The sequence below is a fragment of the Ailuropoda melanoleuca genome, unplaced genomic scaffold, assembly GCF_002007445.2.
Source record: "Ailuropoda melanoleuca isolate Jingjing unplaced genomic scaffold, ASM200744v2 unplaced-scaffold11384, whole genome shotgun sequence".
NCBI classification, from domain to species: Eukaryota; Metazoa; Chordata; class Mammalia; order Carnivora; family Ursidae; genus Ailuropoda; species Ailuropoda melanoleuca.
The window spans coordinates 3597497-3608618 of NW_023179820.1; the positions used below are offsets into that span (position 1 = coordinate 3597497).

Here is an 11122-nt window from a genome sequence, read left to right on the forward strand (position 1 = left end):
AGAGCAAGAGTATGTCGGTTCCTAATACCAACTGCTATCATCTGTCCAAAATATATATTATTGTAGTGATTTCCATTATTTTTTGCTTTTCTGCTAATTTTACGCATGTGGAAATCATTGGCAAAGTGGAAAAATGGGGTTCCTTCAATAAGTTACAAGCCTCTGTAATAAGTATAATTGCAAGATTATACTACAAAAGAAGATTAAATCAGATCCTAGTTAAAGAAGAATTAGGGTAGCTAAACCAGTTACAGATTTCCAAATCAGAAAGGAGAGCCTCACAGCGAGCCCTAGTGATGAGCTGCAGAGTACCACCAACAACGGAAGGAACACTGGCATTATTTTGATTCAGATCTAGGAGTATCAGTAAATTTGAGAAGGTAAGAGCAGAATGCAATTTTCCCCAAAAGATAGTTAATGGTGATTGGCCTACTTGTTAGGTAGTTGGACACGCTGCTAGGCTGAGGGAAGATAAAGGCGATGCAATTGAGGGTTAAGGTGATGTAGAGGTCAGTAAGCACATGCAATAAGAGCTACACACAAGGAATACTAAAGAGAAAGTCACTGGCCAATCCCACTAGGGTTTGCAGAAAAGTTTTTATGGTGGTTATGGTTCTTGATTACGTAGGACAACAGCACAGCCTTTGGTGTCAGACAGAACCAGACTGCTCCATATTCAGGGTGAATTTAAAAGCTGTTCAACTTCTGTGCACCTCAGGTAAACACACATACACACACACGAATAGATTCTTGCAGGTGAAAAAGAAAAAAAAAGAGAAAGGGAGTGAGGGTGGATCAGAGAGAGAAAGGGACAGGAGAGAGAGTGTGCATGTGCACGCGAGCAGGTGAAGTAGTGGGGAGAGAGTGTATGAGCGAAGGCACCAGGCATGTATCCAGTAGTTCCGTACAGACAGAGACCTATTATATAGGTGGCCCCAAAGAGAGGCAGGGACCAGATCATGGAGGGGTTTGAATGGTATATGATTCTTCCAATTTAAGATTTGCATTTTTAAAATAGTGTCTTAGATGTGTGGTGTAAGTATTATGGAAGGGTATTGTTTTTAATCATCTCCCTTTTATCAAGAACATATAAAATTATAGAAATGTGCACCTTCATCTGTGATGTCCTTTTTTGTTACATGAGAAATTGGATAACGAAATTCCAAAATCCCCTCTACAAATGAATGGATGCAGGTCACTGTCAAAAGTCAGGAAAAGCAGATGATAGGAAATCCTATTGGGAGTTTCAACAATAGTTTACTGGCTAAGTACAAAAATCCATTTAAATCGCAAGGCACTCAATCTGCCATTTCTACTAAGGCAATAAACTCAATTCTGGTGATTCTTAGAATCTTAGTCACTTCTAAATTAGAATTCAGTCTTTTGGGGTAAATACTCAAATTCCAGTTCTCCTCTTCTCCTTTTCCTCCCCTTCGCCCTGCAGGAATAATGTATCACTTCAGCATTGGTCCCGGAAACTCTTCTGTGGAGTTCTTCCCATGTGCTCTGAATGTCACTCTTTGTCCCTGATGCACTTCCTGATGTGTGTGATCCCACCAGTATCTCCAGCTCGCATGTCATGAAGCTTCTTCTTGTCTTCTGGCACTTCTATTATTTTCTCATCAGACTAGCAGGCATGAGAAATTTTGGATTCTGTTCTTCAGATTAAAACACTTCCTCTAGCTGCAACTATTCTATCATTTTGAAACCATGCTTGATGTGGGGATTCTGTGAGGACTTGGAGAAGAGACTCCAAAACTCTCCCCTGGGATTTCTTAATTTGTGCTCTCTATGTCTACTTCCTCAAAATTTGACCGGCCTTGCAGAACAGCAGGAGCCTCAACCCACCCGCCCCAGTTAAATCTCTCTCCATGCTTTTGTCTCAATCCAGAAACTCTTCTTCCTGTGAGATGAGAACTTGCTATTAATCAACAGGCATTCCTTCCAACTTTCATGTATAGTATAAACTCTAGGTTTTGAAGCTATTGGAATTCTTATAGGCATTCAACATTAATATTATCTAGAAATTTATTTTCTTTAGAATTAACTTGATTTCAAGACTAAGTTAACCTCAGAGAATTTGATTCTTTGTTCTGAGATATTCTGTCTTTTCATTTGTTCAACAAACATTGATTGAACACCCACTTAAACTTAAACAATCTTTTTTTTTTTAAGATTTTATTTATTTATTTGACAGAGATAGAGACAGCCAGCGAGAGAGGGAACACAAGCAGGGGGAGTGGGAGAGGAAGAAGCAGGCTCACAGCGGAAGAGCCTGATGTGGGGCTTGATCCCAGAACTCCGGGATCACGCCCTGAGCCGAAGGCAGACGCTTAACCGCTGTGCCACCCAGGTGCCCCTAAAACTTAAACCATCTTTTACATGTAAGAAGTAATGTATGAAATAAAACAGAAATCTGTGACTTCAAGAACTTTTTCCCAAAGAAAGGGAGCAAGCAGATCATAATACAAAAAAGTATAATAAAATAAATAGTATTTGACAATGTAAAGTGATATGGAAAGAAAGAAATTTAAAGAAAGCTATTTATAATGGGGCATTATTTTAGATCTTTATTCTGCTACTTCTAAGCCCAGAGGATTATGAAGAAATACCAACTTTCTTTTTCATAGCATGGTAACTTAAAATGATTCATTTGCTTTGTTTTGTTCCTTTCACCCATTGTAAATGATTCATTTGTTTTGTTTTGTTCCTTTCACCCATTGTAATGAAAAATTTTGTTCAGGTAACTATTTGTTAATTTCAATTTAAAATTATTCAACATATTCCCTGGTTAAACCATATGAACCCAGGTTAACTAGGAAATCTTTGCAGCTTTCCATGGATTGTCTGCGTTGTAAAACCGTTGTATGCTATAAATGAGTGCATGTGTTTGTGCTGTAAATCTGACAATATCTGTCTCCCTCATTTATTCGAGGTACTGTGATTTTTCTATTTAGAAGCAAATGTTCCAGTGTGATTCTAGAAAAAATGGAAATCAAAGTATTATATATTGTTTTCTTGAACAAATCTGGAAGATATGCCTATTTAAGCATATGATGGCATAGGTTTGATTTTGAATAACAATTTTTATTGAATGCCATTTTAAGTAGATAATACCCAAAGAAGGGTCATTTATTTAACTTCAGCCATGTATTCTATGTCATTCATAGAACTAAAATCACATATTAGGGGAATAAAAGCTAGAAGAAGGTAGAATTTCCATTCTCAAAGGGCCTTCAGTGTCCTGGGAATCAGAGAGAATTCCAGAAATGACCCACTGAGTTGGGCATTATCTCACCACAATTGCACAATAAAACAAGAATAAGTTGATAATTGACTTTAAAGTATTTGAATATCATACCACACTTTTATAAAACTTATGTTCTCAAATAAAATAAGAAATTATCACTGCCTAGATTTTGTTTCTTTTAAGTAGGTCACACCATCCTGAATCTAGATATTGTCTTTCAGATATGTAGAAGGCATTAAATCAATTTGTATGCTTGTAAGGACCTGTGGCATAAAAATTCTTGGAGATGCAAAGTCTTCTGCTTTGGACATAGCACTTCCAGGCTCAGTTCATTTTGCTGTAGCTAACTTCTCTGTAGGGTGATCGTGTTTTACTACCCGATGGAAGGCCAAATCAACTCTGTTTCTTTAGCCATTGTATTAATTTTCCTTCTTTTCTGGAACTGTCTATAAAGTTTGAAAGTATCTATAAATCTTCTACAAGAGGTCACAGAAGTTTCATCAGGTTTGTAAAGAGGTATGTGATTAAATGATTTATAGAAAAACTTTGCTGTCTTTGAAATAAATATCTTTCCATAAGGTAGCAACATAAATTCTAATTCTGTATTCATCCTTGAAGGTAGAATAACTACACAAATAAAAGTCTTCTGCTTGGGAGATTTATTTATTCTTCCCTCCCTCCCTCCACTCCTCCCTCTTTCTCTTTATCATTTTTTTTATATTATGAGTACTGATTCAAGTATACTTCCTATTTTTATTAACATGTGAGGGGCTCCCCCAAAAAAATACACAATGCAAATTGCATCCTTTTATACTTCCACACAGACATTAATTATATTCCACATTCTTAGGTTAAATCGACACGATGTTAAAACATTCAGTGTTTACAGATTTATCTTCTCTTTTGGACTAAAAACTTTAACATGGATTTCCTTCATCTGAATGCACTTTACTTGGTAGTTTGTTACTTGCTGTTCCTGTAGAATGACATGTTAGGCAGTCCTAGTCAAAATCATACTCTGCTTCTTTTATAGCCTAAGGATTAATAGTTTAAATAATCCTACTCCATAAAGAGCTAGTTTGATGTGACTGCAATTATGTCCTTTCATCTCTTCAAGCTTACATGTTCAGACACTGACTCTTTTTGTTCAAGATTATATTAATTTTTCAGCTTCTCATAACACAAATTATTGGTTCTGATAACACATAATTAACATTGGTTTCTAAGAAGTTTAATATTAAAAACATCAATTGGACAAATTTTATTTTTCCTATTTGAAGAGCAGTCTAAAAATGATGCAGAGAATTTAGGATTTCCATTAATTGGAATTAATATTGTTGCCAAAAGTACACATTTTTTAAAACTTGCTCTATGAATGCATTTAAGAATATATTATAGTTTGATATTTTATTACATTTAATAAATTAAACATTATTTCAACCATATAACATACAGCTTTACTTTTTAAAATAAATTTAAATTGTCATTATTTCCAATATTTTTATCTTATCAAGCTATTTTATTGATATGATTTCTTATGACTACTAAATGAGTAATTCAAAACAAAGTACTTGTAGCATTTAGCATTTTCTACATTGAGTGTTTATTTATAATTTAGGTTTCCTAGAATATGCTTGTAAATGTAAAAGTAGACATACTGTTTCCAACTGATTAACACTTTCACATCTGAGGAAACTTCAACTGATTTCTTATCCCTCTAACTGTGGTATGCCTGCAAGTGATTGAGGCTCTGGAGGTGAACAGTCGGCAACCTCTACTTTGGAACCCAGCCTGCTTCACACGTGGTTGTTACTCACTTGGTGCTTGAGTATATAAACCCTAATCTAGAGTTGCCAAGAAAACAGAAAGGCATTTGCAAATGATAGTAGGAAAAAGACATCTTTGCTTAGCTTCTTCAAAACATTCTCATTGTTGGGATGCCTGGGTGGCTCTCAGTCAGTTAAGCATCTGCTTTCAGCTCTGGTCATGATCTCAGGGCCCTGGAATCAAACCCCACATTGGGCTCTCTGCTCAGCAGGGAGCCTGCTTCTCCCTCTCCCTCTGCCTGCCACTCCCCCTGCTTGTGCTCTCTCTCTCTTTCTCTATCGCAAATAAATAAATAAAACATTCTCATTGTCTTCAAAGGAAATCCAAACTTCTTTTATATTAATTTTATATATTATTATTTATTATACTAATAATCATCATCACTTATTGAGCTCTAACTTCGTGACATTTGTTTTTTCATTTAATATTTCCAACAAATATGTGGCTAATATTGTTATGGACATTTTACAAAGGATGGAAATTAGACACAGGATAATTAATCTGTCTAATGGTATTTAGTAACAGTTACAGCTGGAATTCTAACCCAGGTCTCTATGACTGCAAAGCTTGACAATGTTATTATGTACCTGCATGGTGGCTCCTGCACTGAACTTAAGTTTCATTCCACACTGCAGTCACTTGGACTCTTCACACTCTTGTAAACTAGCCTCATTATGCTATTGTCTCAGCTTGGAATGACTTTCGTTTTCATGTTCCAGCACTTAACAGCACCATGACTCACATCAGTAGAAGATCATTAAAGGGATTTCAGGGGGTGCCTGGGTGGCTCAGTCGTTAAGCGTCTGCCTTAGTCTCAGGGTGTGATCTCGGCGTTATGGGACAGAGCCCCACATCAGGCTCCTCCGCTATGAGCCTGCTTCTTCCTCTCCCACTCCCCCTGCTTGTATTCCCTCTCTCTCTGGCTGTCTCTATCTCTGTCAAATAAATAAATAAAAAATCTTAATTAAAAAAAAGGGATTTCAGAAATGAATGAATGACAGTCTTGACACTTCTCTTTGCATTTATCAAATCTATACATGTAGGCACATGTGTACATTTATGTACATTACTGTGGCCTGAGCATTGTTACAATTATTCAAATTATTCAGACTTTTTTTCAGATTAAAAAATTAGAAGTTACAAAGCTAGATAGTTCATGCTGGAAGACAAGGGTCCATACAAAATATTGGTAGAATTTTACAATTTTTTGTAACAATCAATAAGAACTAGCAAAAATCATAGTTCCACAAAGTATTCAATATGTATTTTTTTATTGATTAATGAAAGATGTTTAGGAAGCTATTTTTTCTATGTTTCTAGACTATCCTGATTTTAGCTAAAGATACCAGTAGTTTTAGAGATTTCTTTAGCTGATTCCTCACCAAAACAAAAATTATTTTGAAATGACTATAGAATGTAAAAAAGCTAATATGTATTTTGTACTTGTCCCTGCTGAAGTCACATAAATCTTCTAAAGTTTACTTTTCTTATATATTTTCTTTGTATGTTTTAAATGACACATGCCAGTAAGTCTCTTCTTGTACACAAACCGTTTAATGATTCTCCAACTTTGTGCACTATATCTGTTAAATTTCCTGTTATTTCATATTTATCAGTAAGACAAAGGGAACCAAAACTAACAAGAAAGGAAAAATAAAATAATTCAGTAAAACAATTTCTATATGAAAACAGTTTGTGTTTAGTGTGGTGTATGATTATATCATAGAGTTAGCATTCTTTAAGTTCTGTAGAAAATCAGTGAAAAATAAAAATTGGTTTTAATTAGTAAAGATTCTGTTCAACAAAGACTTTGTGTGTTATAAGGTCATTTTTCTAAATCTGACATTCATTTTCAGTTGGATTTTGAAGTTTGTTTATATGAAAGGGGAAATCCTTTCTCTGCAGATTGATTTTAAGTTGTTTTGAAATGTCACTCATTAAATTACCTTAAAATAAATGTTACACTTTATTTAGTGTCCTGAGTAAAAATATTTTAACACATGTACTTTATCTTTTAGTATTTGAGTATTCTATTTCTTCTATTCTCTTGAGTGTTAAAATAAATTGAATATAATATTTCAAAAAAATAAATTACAAAAAGCTACCCTGCATTCTCTGTAGGCTGTCATTTAACATTATATGGAAACACAGGCTTCTCATTTCTCATAAATGAGGAAATTATTAGATGAAAATCTTTTCCAAAATGTTTACATATCAAATTTGGAATACTTTTGATAACCAAAATTTGAAAAAAAAATTGTAATTGGTGTTTGACATGCAGTAATTTCAGTATGTCGATCTAGAATATCAGTATATATTAACCCATATTCTCATAAAATTTGGGGGCTCTTATGTAACTTTGTTTATTGTTCTCACTTTTATTATTTACTTATTGTTGCAGATTAAAAAAATCAACAGAAACTTTCCTGTAAACCAGCAGGTAAGATGGAAAAGTACTTGGAAAGACAAATCATATATTTCTTTCATTTAATCTGTTATAGAAGATAATCTTGATTGCATTTTAATGTGGAAATAATTGACACTATCATTTGCTCTCAAGGAAAATGCATAATTTATTACATTTCTTTCATATCATGTGGTATATCTGTTTCTCTAATCATATTAAAACAGTTTTAAAAAATATTTTATCTAAGTAAACTAAGTCAAAACTTTATTTCACAAATTACATGTATTTATTTCAATATAATGTTGAAGATGTAGGAGAGCTTTTTTACATAAGATAGTTTGACTGTATCTTAACATGTGGGAGACATTTTTTTTTAATTTAAATTCAAGGTAGTTAATATATAGTGTACTAGTGTTACAGGGGTAGAATTTAGTGATTCATCAGTTGCATATAACCTCCACTGCTCATTACATAAAATGCCCTCCTTAATGCCTTTCACCCAATTACCTCATCGCCTGACCCACCTCCCTTCCAACAACCCTGTTTGTTCCCTGTAGGCAAGAGTTTGCCTCTCTTTCTGTTTTTATATTATATTATTTTTCCTTCCCTTCTTTTATGCTCATCTGTTTTGTTTCTTAAATTCCACATGAATGAAATCATATGGATTCATCTTTCTCTGGCTGACTTATTTCACTTAGCATAATGCACTCTAGTTCCATCCACATTGTTGCAAATGGCAAGATTTCATTCCTTTTGATGGCTGAGTAATATTCCATTGTATATATATACACCATATCTTCTTTATCCATTCATCCATTGATGGACATCTGGGCTCTTTCCATCGTTTGGCTATTTTGTCCATTGCTGCTATAAATATTGGGGCGTATGTGCCCCTTCATATCACTATTTTTGTATGGGAGACCTATGTTTAATTGATCTGAAAGTTAAAAGGAATTTTCAAAATAGATGACTGTATTTTACCTGAGTCTAAATGCATGCATAGAATGAAAATGATGTCTGATTAATGCAGCCAAAAATTTAGTTGATTTATTAGACCAATAACTGATCATAGAATAAAATAATTGATTATAGAAAATAATAATTAATTCTTATAATTTTATTAAACTGAACTTAACTTTTGCATTGCCTCATAAACATTATAAAAACATTTGCTTGAATGAGTAAAATAAGTGTGGCTCAGTTTTGGACTCACTCAAGTCCCCAGTGTGTCAGGTTTTTGCAATAGTAGAGAAGCAAAATCCAGCCATGCATTTCTTACACTTGACATAGACCTCGATGTGCAACCATTGATCAAAATTTAAACATCTAAGTTATCTATTTATAAATGGTAGGCCAATCAGAAGTTAATTTCAATGGTAAATTTTTAAATAATCATCTTATGAAAACTAAGTTACGTTCTCATCTAAACCAGTTCCTTCATTGGTGATATTTTAAGAGTGCAACTACCTTACATGTTTATTTTTAAAGATTAAAGAACAAATGTAAAATTCTCAGTGTAATTATTAGCATTAATATGTTAAAATTTTAAATTTATTCTTTAGAATACACGATTTATGTTCTGTATAAATTATGTTATTAATAGTGCCACTAGCCCAGACTAGCCCACAAAGTTATGTGTGACTGAAATACTAATGTAAATAGCTCTATTTATGTCTACAAATTTCTGAACTATGTCTTTCCAGCCATAGGCATACCCTGTTTCTTAGCCTCAGTTTCTCACACCTGAGTCATGCTGATGTGTTAAGTTGGAGAGGTGTATGTGTGGTGTGTTTCACCACATTCCACTATGGTTATGTCTCAGGCCCTTGTTTGTGGTGCAGAGACCAGGGCTCTAGCCCAGAGCTACTGATTCACTAGCTCTGTGATGATACCTGGGAAACTCCCATTGTGGCTCCCATTCCAGATGCTTCTGATGCCAATACAGCATTACATAGGAAATAGAGTTTAACAATTGTATAGGGCTGTAGAGGAGGGAAAATTTATTAATTAATGAAAAATTATTCAAATAGAAAAGAGCATGAGCCATTAGGGAAGGTTGTAATGACCATCAGTAAACACAGTGGTTTTATAGTCAGATACATAAAAATGTAGATCTATCCATTTGTGGAATTCTTGTCAAAAATATAAATGATGAATGTTTCTTTAAGAATGACTCTAATATCTGTGTCATCATCCTTCCTTGCCCTTTCTAACTTCGACATGTGAAGTATTAATAATTAGTGTAATTTATGTTACTATAAATATTTCATAATCCTAATAACCCCACAGCTATTCTTTATTTACAATGACAACTACACTTGACACTTCCTACATTTTCTCTTCAATGACCTGTGCCATTCTTTACCACCTCTGCATTTATCTAGGTTTTGAACAAGTAAAGTAAATAAGAATCTGAAAAAACTTAAATATAGAATAAATATTGTTTAATATTCCAACCCATACATATATAATAAATGTAGGTAAGCATTAGTATTCATAGGTTTTTATTTGCTAATATTAATATTTTTAATATTATTATACCAAAATTTTATTTCAAATCTCTTAGCATCTCACTTTTTTTTTAAATCATAATGAATTCTTCTTGGCATTTTAAAAACTGAAAGCAAAAGTTAATAGATTTTTACCTTACTACTTTCCATCATGGAAATGAAGAGTTCCAGGAGATAAAATTTGTTTATAGTTCAATATTCATATATATACACCATTGGAAAACTCACCTGCATAATTCGATAGCAATGCATTAGGGGACCAAGGTTCATTACCTATTTAATAAAATGTGAGCCACTTTAATGAATAAAAATTTGAAAACACATATAATCTCATTTCTTCTCCAGATTTAGCATTCAAACAGGACTCTTATCTTGGGCTAAACCACATTGTGTTGCTTTAATCTCAAATTTTTTTCTAACTTAATTTTCACATGAAGTTTTCTGAAACCTTGATTAGGTATAAATATATGTGTTTATACACATGCTTTTGATTGAATAATTCAGGCATATGTCAAAATATTCAAGTGTTATGAATGCAAATCAAGCCCCTTCATATCCCTGATGCTCTAGGTCTCAAAAAAGAAAAAAAAAAGGAAAAAAACCCGATGTCACCCAGTTGAACAGAAGACTTCTGTTTCCTGTTTCCAATTTTGAATTGTGCTATCATGTGGGACAGCTATCCCAACTGGAGAAATTCAAGCAAAATAAAACATAAAGGAGACTGGAAGATATCACTACTGTCTAACAGGGAGCTATTCTTAGAACTTAGCTCTGTAGGGACACTCCCACAAATGAGAATGCACAAGACTTTCAATAAAACCACTCTCTTTAAAGAAGAGATTTGAATCCAAAAAGTTCTTATTGAGTAATTAGACCACAATAGGGGAAAACATAATTTAGAGATTAAAAAAATTCAAATTTATTTTTTGAGGTGGGGAGGGATAAAGGAAGAGGGAATGAGAATCTCAAGCTGACTCCCCGCTGAGCACAGAAACTGAAGTGGGACTCTATCTCACAACCCTGTGATCATCCTGAGCCAAAATCAAGAGTTGGACGCTCAACTGACTAAGCCACCCAGGCCCCAAAATTCCAAAACTATTTCTAATTATCATGTGCTTTTTAAGTAAA

General features: G+C 33.8%; 1 protein-coding gene across 1 annotated transcript in view; it reads left to right on the forward strand.

Moving 5' to 3' along the window:
• SNTG1 (syntrophin gamma 1) overlaps window positions 1-11122 on the forward strand; it is a 556874-nt gene that overhangs the window by 404241 nt on the left and 141511 nt on the right. Inside the window, exon 12 of the mRNA XM_034650177.1 lies at window positions 7479-7517. Within this exon, the coding sequence (XP_034506068.1) occupies window positions 7479-7517 (39 nt within the window). The remainder of the gene's footprint in view (window positions 1-7478; window positions 7518-11122) is intronic.